The 9,581-nt window shown below is 35.4% G+C and overlaps 2 protein-coding genes across 2 annotated transcripts in view; both read left to right on the forward strand.

Moving 5' to 3' along the window:
• The first annotated feature begins 352 nt into the window (after positions 1-352).
• On the forward strand, positions 353-5,692 carry LOC136070841 (uncharacterized). Its single transcript, XM_065781326.1, has 6 exons — positions 353-1,023; positions 3,115-3,215; positions 3,310-4,085; positions 4,194-4,281; positions 4,476-4,559; positions 4,902-5,692. Exons 3-6 carry the CDS (start codon positions 3,805-3,807, stop codon positions 5,061-5,063), a joined length of 615 nt encoding a protein of 204 aa, XP_065637398.1. The 5' UTR covers positions 353-1,023; positions 3,115-3,215; positions 3,310-3,804; the 3' UTR covers positions 5,064-5,692.
• Positions 5,271-9,581, forward strand: part of LOC136070851 (transcription factor MYB8-like) — a 19,930-nt gene continuing 15,619 nt past the window's right edge. Inside the window, exons 1-2 of the mRNA XM_065781362.1 lie at positions 5,271-5,297; positions 5,357-5,598. Of these exons, the coding sequence (XP_065637434.1) occupies positions 5,271-5,297; positions 5,357-5,598 (269 nt within the window). The remainder of the gene's footprint in view (positions 5,298-5,356; positions 5,599-9,581) is intronic.

A 9,581-nucleotide genomic window follows, 5' to 3' on the forward strand; every position in this document is an offset into this window, starting at 1 on the left:
ACCTGTATAACCTCATTTTCTATTCTTTCTTATACTTATTTTTTCCTCATTCTTCTTTAGTTTACTCACCCGCATGACCTTTTCTCTCTCCTAAATTCTAACTTTTCTTCTCCACTTTTCATCTTTTTTGCCGCCCCAAAAAGAAGGGGGGAAATCAGGGCCATATTTGGTAAAGAATAACCTAAAAGAAAAAGAGGGTCGAGAATGCTCCATTGAATAAAACACCAATGAAAAATGGACACAAAGAGGAGAGAAAGATACAAGGAAGGAAATTAACGACAAATCAGAAGAGAATCCAAAGATTCCATAAAAGAATACGCCTAGAAAGTATAGGATTTTGCACTCCATTCATAAACGGTCTTCAAAAACATGAACTTAAAATTAGGCAAAGTTAACTCCTTTCACTTAAATGTAGGCTGACTCTTCTCCATCTAAATGCACAGCATAAGACAGGGTGAGAATGGAACCCCACACAGAACCGAAGGCTCCTTCCCAAGACTCCAACATAGGCCAAAATGGCCTTTAACCATTAATTTTCGAAATATTTAGCAAAAAAATACTGTTTCGAAAATAAACAGGGATCTACCATTTTTTTAAATACTCGAGTTTGGTGAACTTGAGTATCCTATTTTATGCTTCAACCGTGCCACGCTGACATGGCATTTGGGAATTAAAATAATGCCACACAGTACTGGAGCTCAGGAAACTCAAGTACTTTTGTTAACACCGAGTATGGCCCCTGTTACCCACTCTTAAACCAAGATCTGTTACCAACTCAGCTTACTCTCTCATCTATCACTTTCTCAATCTCCCTCTCAATCTCGCTATCATCTCCCACACGCTGTCAATCTCCCTCTCAGTCTCGCTCTCGCTCTCACTCTCATTCTCAGTTTGCCTCTCACTCTCGGTCTCCCTCTCAGTCTCGGTCTTGGTCTGACTCTCCCTGTTGCTCACGCTCTCTACTCTCACTGTCGGGCTCTTTACTCTCACTGTCGGTCTGCATCTTCAGTTTGGAATCACAAGGTATGTCTCCTTATCTCAATATTTGTTTGAGCATTTGGTATTTGTGGGTCTTTGTGGGTATTTGTGAAGGAGATCAGAAGACTGTAGAGACCCCTGCTAGTGCGTCTGAGGCGGAGGATGGGTCTTCACCCCTAGAGCCTCAAGTCGTTCCCACTTGATTACTAGGGACGTTCGTTTATAATTGTAAATGAATTGTTTTTCATTTTCTTAATGTGGACAAAATATGTATAATTGATTATAGTGTCATCTTTGCTTCAAAAGGTGACTTCGGAATAGATATTTTTTGTAATTTGTCAGCTGCTAATGCTATACCAAAATACTCTTTTTTATGTTCCCTTCTGGTCGTTTGAATTTTGAAGCTTCGCATTATTACAAATGGAAACATTCTTGGACCACTTACAATTATGATTTTCATGAATAGTTTTGTTTGTCGCTTAAACGGTCAACCATGTTGAGCAGCTGGTGTTCTGTGTTGTATCTAAGAACTTTAAAGCCGGTTTTGGTAATAAAGAGAGTAAAATAATATGAAAATAAAAAGCGAAATCTTTGGCTAATAATAGTTTTCTCACAAGATAGATATAAATTTATGTGAATTTTGATTTGTTAAAGCTGTGCATGCTACATTAGATAATCCGTTTTATGGGTAGAATTGCATGGCAGCTTCATTTTGCCTTGTGAAGGCTTTGATTATATTGGATTGTTTTGACTCTGTCACTAATATCTTGAATGAATGACAAAATACTGACAATCAATGTTTATTTAAATATTGATAAAACTATAAAAATATTGATAAAACCATGACCAATCTAAATATGTTTCATGTACATATTATACGAAATATGTAGAAAACTATTTGGTCATTAATTTAGGCACTCAAAAGATTCTACTAATTCTCAGTAGTCATCATATGGTATATTATATGCTGGACAATAATTACTTACTCATACCAGAACAGAGCACTCTGCAAGTGTACTGGGGCTTATCTCTCAATGTAATGTCTAAAAATCTATCTTAAATTTGTTTTATTTCTTTCTTGTTTATTTGTTCTTTTGAGATTGCCTATCTATTTTGGTTTGTTGTATCTGCTCTGCGCTTTGCTGTCTATGCATTGCCAGATTCCCGAGCAGGGGTTTGTAGTTTCTGTTTTGTAAGTTGTTGTACTGAATTGGAGATATGGAAAGTTTGTAGAATGCTAAAGACTATTGGAAGTTTCTGTTACTTTTAAAACAAAGCAGACATAGAAGCAAATTAAATAAGAAAAAATAATGCAGTTTCATCAATAGGAAAACTCATTTTAACATGATGCTTTCAGCTTAGACCAGAAGAAAAATAATAAATGATGTGATATGGTGTTTTTACAACACTTATTTATTTATTTATTTTCATTACAAGCATAAATGTTAGTGATGCGATACCATACTTTAGCTAAAGAAAAATGGTAACGCTATTACAAATTTTATAACAAATTACAAAACATTCTCTTCTAGTTCCTCATCTTAAGAAAAATGCGGGTTTGTATTATAGTAAATTCTTTGTTTTGAATATTTCTAGATTTTCTAAAATTAGATGACAAATTTTAAATCTTAATGCAACAAGGCATATCTCATTGAATTAGTCTTGTTCGCCTTCACAAAACAAAATAACAATAAATTTGATTGGTGATACATCAACCACATAATAGTAACATTGTAGGACACAGTTAGCATTCTCATTGAGGCCATAATGAGTAGGATGCTTGGACTATTAAAGTGAGGGTTGATTTTAATAATGTAGAGAGACTTTCATTTTAGAAATTTCTTCCATCTGAAAGTTGCAGCTTTCTCATTTATTTATTTAGGGGTGAAAATGTTTTATTGTGTATGCTGATGTATTCTATTTCTATTAGCTGAATATGTTGTAATCTACTTAACATTCTAAAGTTTAATTCTTTTTTTTTTTTTTAATGAAATCAATGAAGGCTGCATTAGATATATATTATTGCCATTTTCAATCAAATATGTTTATAATTAAAAATAAATAAATAAGAAGAAGAAGAAAGTTTATGTATTTGAAGTGAATTTTCCCTTCATTATTGTTGTCACCAAATGCCAGATATGGACCCACATGAAGCGGGACCCTCTATATAGACTGTCTTGAGGAGGCAGCCTATGCATCATTCAAGTTTGCTTTGGGATGCTCCTTTGGAAGGCGAGGTATGCACTTGTCCAAAATCATAGTCAATATATGTAGTAGAAAGAGTTTTGGCATTTAAGAAGCGTAATTAATACTAAGTTGCTTTGTTTGCAGGAAGTGCCAAGTGTACTGACTTGTTGTCACCGAGATAAAGGTCTGCTTGAAGATGTTGTAGTTTTAGATCCACGGATTGCAACTTATATCATAGATGCGGGGTTAGATGGGCTACTTCGGGTCCCACATATGGACCTTGACCATGCATTGATCACGGTGTTGGTGGAGAGATGGCGGTTGGAGACGCACTCATTCCACTTGCCCCATGGTGAGATGACCATCACGCTACAAGACATGGAGGTTATAATGGGAGTACCTGTAGATGGCTTGCCGATGGTGGGATATACTGATACGGGCGATTGGGCCCACCTCTGCTACAAAATGCTAGGGCATAGGCCGTCGAGAAGAGACGTTGGTGATCGTCGCAAGAACACTGGAGTAATAGAAGGGTCGAGGGTAAAAGCCAAATGGCTTGAGGATCGGTTTAGCAACCCTCTCCCAGCTGACGCCATCGAGGAGCTTGTGTAGCAGTATGCTCGGTTTTACATACTGGGGATGTTGGGTGGTACACTGTTTATGGATAAGTCTGGTGAATGGGTCTCAGTTATGTATCTACAATTTTTTAATCCAATCAGCAATGGAAAGAAGTATAGTTCGGGTAGTGCAGCACTAAGTTGGCTATATAGACACCTCTGTAATGCATCAAAGAAGACAGCCAAGCAGATTGGCGATGCACTGCTATTGGTGCAGTTGTGGACGTGGGCGAGGTTTCCACACATATGTCCTGTGATGAGACATCCACACCAGGCACTGTCCCCAGGTCCACTTACTATCAGGTATGTAGGATCTTAGATAGTTACTGTTTTACATTTCCGCATTAAGTTTTTATGCATGGGAATTATGTAAGTAACTAATATGGCTTTTATGTCTCTGTTGTTTGCTAGATGGAAAGGGGCTAAGATAACAACTGAACATGGAATGCACATCCTACGTGCCTATTGTGTGTCGCTTGCTTTGCTACGGCCAAATCAGGTATTGTGCCTTACAAATGGGAACCGCTTTGGCATGTAGTTGTTGTACTTACAATTTGCTTTGGAATGAAAAAACATTTTTTTTATTTCAGGGCAGAGTTACATGTATTGTATATGAAATATAATGATCTCTGAGAATTTATATTAGAAATATCAGAACTTATAGGTTGTCTTCTTTTTTCTATTCCACTGCAGTGTTTCTTCTCTAGCATGGTTCATGTCATATCAAGAGACCAGCTTTGTCACCATCGGTCAACGGATTCTTGCCAGTCCTCTCAGGTAAGGGATACATCATTTCTGTGAGCTCATTCTTAGAAGACAAGGCATGCATGTGTACATGTGCATGTCTTTATGTTGGGTTGATTATTTGCTTGGTATGGTCAAGTAAGCATTGCCTAAGTGGTTTAATTTTTAGTTATCTTTGTAACCTCAAACAAGTTTGGTTGACTTGGTAATCTCAAAACAGCATAAACATTTACTGGTTATATATTTGCAACCATTACATATTCTTTTTAAGTATTCTTAGATCCTTTGGTTGTATTTTTTAACTCAACTGTGGTTACCTATGTGCTCCTGCTTAGTTCTCATTCATATAAGTTTTGGGATTTTATACTTTTACAGCTTAAGATGGAAAACTATGCTCTTAAAGCTAGAATAGTAGCTGCTGAAAGGCTTGATGTGCTCCACAAAAAGAGTTGCAAAAATTCAAATGTTCTGCATAAGATTTTAAGTGCTTTCAGTTTCTTCAATGGATGGGGTCAGTGTCTTCTGTCAGGTGGCTGAAATGAAGACTTAATTGGCATTTCATGGTGTTGTCTCACATACAAAGTATAAACATTTACAGGAGGTGCATAGCAGAATTCATAAATTTACCGTATTCTATTAAACTTTGGAAATATAGGCAGTGCCAGTACAGAAACAAAAAATTAATTAAAAAAAAAAATCACAGGTTGTTTCCATGCATAGATTCTTTAAGTTATCATGATCAAAATGAAGGATGGGATATGGAAAATTTATGTCAACCATGAACATATCATTGTTGTTTTATTAACTTATGCATTTGGGGATACTATTAGGTTGATCCAACCATTGGTGAGACAGAGGATGATGGTGTTCAAGATGAATACCAGCTAGAGGACCTAGAGGTTGTAGCAGCTGATTACATGTTAATAGTGGGGGTCTCCAATTTTAGAAATGCATGGGAAAGCATGGGTGATGACTGCAAATTGATAATGTTGTTCACAAATATCATGCCAAGTTCAATTGATGGATTAAAGAATTTTGATACAAATGATTTTTATATCTTTATAAATTTGAAGTTAGTTGTACCAACTTTGAAATTGTTTGTTGCAAATCTACAATTGTTAAAATGGTGGTCGCTTTGATTGTTTCAATATAAGCCATATTTTAGTTATGGAGGAAATTTTGTGCATGTTTCATGGGGTTTGGCAATGTCCTGTGACTCTTGTCCATTTCCATGAAGTTCTAGCTTCATTCACCAAAATCAACTTATCAAACAAAAAAAAAAAATCACTAAAAAATCAAATCAATGTAAAGATTTTAAGTAGCAATAACCGAGAACTTCATATGGACGTAAAAATTTGACGTGCATGATTTTTACACTCCAGAAATTGAGGCCACATATAGATTAATACTCGAGCTTAAAGAACTCGGGTACAAACGGTACTCGAGTTACTCAAACTCGAGTAATGTATTAGTATACCCAAGCGCACATTCTGTATGTCGTCATTATAGATTAATACCCGAGTTTAAAGAACTCAGGTACTGAACACAGTACTTGAGCTTAAGGTGCTCGAGTATCAATGGGCATACAAATTGATACCGTAGGTGCCAATACAGAATGGTACCCGAGTTTAATGGACTCGGGTACCACAATATATAGTACTCGAGCTTCATGAGCTCGAGTACCAAGCAGAATATTTAAATCATGCCATGTCATCGTGCCACGGTGGAACTGGAAAATGTGGTACTCGAGTTCACCAAACTTGAGTACTTAAAAAGGTGGTAGATTCTTGTTTATTTCCGAAACAGTGTTTTCGTTCAAAAATTGATGGTATTTGGCCAATTTGGTGCCCCAACGTAGGCACAACCTAGGGATGGCAATTTTTACCCGGCTCGCGGGTACCCGGCCCGGCCCGACCCTAATGGGTCGGGTTTTACCCGGTCCAATTAGGAATAGGGTCGGGTATGGGTTTTAAAAAAAAAAAAAAAAAACCCTGAAGCAAAATAACACATATCTCTTTTAAATTTAAAAAATAACAATTTTTAAAGAGATGTAATTATATGAGTAAGATATTTCTTAAAATAAATCTTAAATTTTATTCTAATATTATAACTCAAAACCAAACTTATGAATATGTTTAGTTATTACATTACAACACATTTTATTCATAGTAATAAAGATTACAATTCTTGTTGTAATCTCCATTCAGTATACCAAACGTACCTTAAGTCTTTTGTTGTTATTGATGGTAGTGTTGTTGTGAACTTTCCAATTGTTTGTCAATGTTTGTTAAGACTCAAAATGTTCAATGAAAAGGATTGAGGAGATTTAAACTTGCCATAGATAATACTTGAAAGAATAATAAGAGAGACTTGAAAAACAAATATAGTAATATAATGCTGATTTTTTGGGGTCATATCTATAGTAAATTAGGCATTTTATGTGTACTCATTAAAGTTTATAAATATGATAAGTTCTCTTGAGAAATATTTACACATATATGTGTGTATAAAGATGTGCATACATGTTTTTTGAATTTCTCTAGACTTGTGATAATATCATAATCGGTCCTCCCAAACCAAAATTTTTGGCCCACCTCTACATGTGAGCCCCACAGCTGCATGTATGGGGTTCATATAATGGAAGAGAAATAATGAATCAGCAATTGTTCTCTCATACTCCTTGATGTACACTATATACACATAATATCCATCATTTCACGCATGATGTCTATATTTAAAACGTGAAATGAGTAATGTGTACATATAATGTATAATAAGGAGTGTGTAAGAATTAATGCACACAATGCATATGTTGATGAATGAGATTTTTATTATTAGCCCTTTTTGCTTTTTTCCCCCCCCTCATCTCTCATTTAAAAAAAAATAAGGAATGATTTTATTGATTCATATGAAACATCCCAATGCTTAAATGATTATTTTTGTCACATTATTAGCACTGATGCTGCTAATTCTCAGCATATAATTATATATTTACACACAAAAGTGATTCTCTATAGTTCCAATTATATATATCATTACCATTAAAGCTCATCAGTGGGGTGCTATAAGCTCGGACTCCTCACCATAAACGCTTGGGTTTAAGTCTCACCAATAGAGGGTGTGGGCTGGCCTAAGCTTGGGGTTTGAGACACCCTTGTTTCTGGCCCATGTGTAGGGATGCCCACACAACGCTGTAGGAGACGCCACATTTTCTCCTTTAATTTTTAATATTTCTTCTACCAACTATATATATCATTTACTACAAGGCATTTCCATCATGACATAGAGATATTGCAGAATGTTGCATAGATAGGATACATGATATCTAAATTGTGGCTGTAGAAGTTAGTAATTGTCCTCAGTTTCGTTAAATTTCATCACTATAAGTCTGAGTAAAGAAACTTAAATATATTTTAGTGCTTCCTCTAAGCTGATGAAGGCACTTGTCCAGTTCCGCGTAATTGAAGAGTTCCTCACTTCTATATAAACCTTATCCGTTTGTACAGATCAATTTACAATAAAAGCTGGTGCTCACCGCTCACCGAGGTACACACTTGTATTCCATGCACATTCTGTGCCTCTCAATTTCCACCTTATTAACGTTTTCCTACTTATGTTTTTTGGTTTTTTTCCCCCTGTTGTAATGAGTAACGGCTTCCAGATTTATAGCCTACATTTTAACCATTTTCTTCACCTCATCTCCTTTCTCATGCAATCTTTTTGTAGCTAGCTTGCTCTCTTGCGTTGATCTTGCCCATACATATGGCTTAAAAAGAAATGACTTACATCCATATGTAAGCCATGCGTGCGTCCATCTTGCAAAAATGCCATTTGGCTAAAATAATGGTTCATTTATTTAGAATGGCACATATAAATTATGACTACTGACAAGAAAAAAAGAAAAGAAAAAGGAAACTACCGCTCAACTCAAGATCTCACTCGAAACGACCCATCACTTTGAACCAAGTGCTAAGGAGTCGTGGGTTCGAGTGCTAGTACGTACTGATCCATACTTCAGGTAATAGGGTCGAGTTGTGACACATATTTCCTAATATGCAAAAATCAAGGTAATAGGGTCGAGTAGTGACACGTCTAGCTGTGCACTCGTAGTAATCATGAGCTTACCAAAAAGCAGAGACGAAGCCAAGACTTAGAGTTAGGGGGGTGACTCTGTTGCTAGCTGTGTGTGATAGTTTCGGCCTTTGACTCTACTACTTTATTACTAAGGATTTTTATTTAAAACTTTTTAAATGGCCAAGTTGTTTGTTTTTGGTAAAATAAATTGATTGGGCTTAATTTTTTTTTAAACTTTATTATTGGTAATTTTTGTTGTGAGGCTAATTTTTTTGGACTTGTATATTTTGTTTTAGATTTAATCTATTAATTTTTATGGCCTTAAAAAGGTGAAAAATGCTAAAACTGCAAATATTTTACAAATTGCTAATATGGTGAGTGGTTAGCGATAAGTAAAAAGTGATGCAAGTGTGTGAATCAATAAAAATTTGCTAACTCAATAGTTTGTAAAAATATTGTAAAAAAGTGTGTGACTATAATATTACTCTTAAAAGAATTGATGGCATTGTTAAGGGGGGTCAAAATGTAATTTTTTTGAACAAAATTACTAAAATGAGTACTTATTAATATACTAATATTTTTATTAAAAAAATTTAGGGGGGGTGGGGGCCGGGCATTGCCCCCCCTAGTCAATACATAGATCCGTCAATCTAAGTGGCAATATACCAGCGAGCTTAGGATGATGATTACACACGCAAGTAGTGCCGGCTGAATAGTGGAGCAAGAGAGGCGGTCGCCTAAGGCCCCAAGTAAAAAAAAAGGCCCCCAAATTTTAACCAATAAGGTTATTTATAATCAATAAATAAAATAATATTTTTTTTACTAGATGAAAAACAAATAAAAAATAGAGAGAAATGCAATGTCCATAATATTTTTTACAACACTTTTACAATTATGCTAAGTAGCAGGTTGTTACAATCTGTTATTGATGGCAAAAAAATAATAATAGTGATATTTTCAAAGAAAAAAAAAAAAAAAAAA

This window comes from Quercus suber, unplaced genomic scaffold, assembly GCF_002906115.3.
Source record: "Quercus suber isolate HL8 unplaced genomic scaffold, Cork oak 2.0 scaffold_264, whole genome shotgun sequence".
NCBI lineage: Eukaryota > Viridiplantae > Streptophyta > Magnoliopsida > Fagales > Fagaceae > Quercus > Quercus suber.

Bases quoted from the DNA above. Each gene is read 5' to 3' on its own strand.
- LOC136070841 (XM_065781326.1), top strand. From the start codon at position 3,805: ATGTTGGGTGGTACACTGTTTATGGATAAGTCTGGTGAATGGGTCTCA. The intron at 4,086-4,193 runs GTATGTAGGATC...GTTGTTTGCTAG, and splicing joins CCAGGTCCACTTACTATCAG to ATGGAAAGGGGCTAAGATAA. The intron at 4,560-4,901 runs GTAAGGGATACA...ATACTTTTACAG, and splicing joins ATTCTTGCCAGTCCTCTCAG to CTTAAGATGGAAAACTATGC.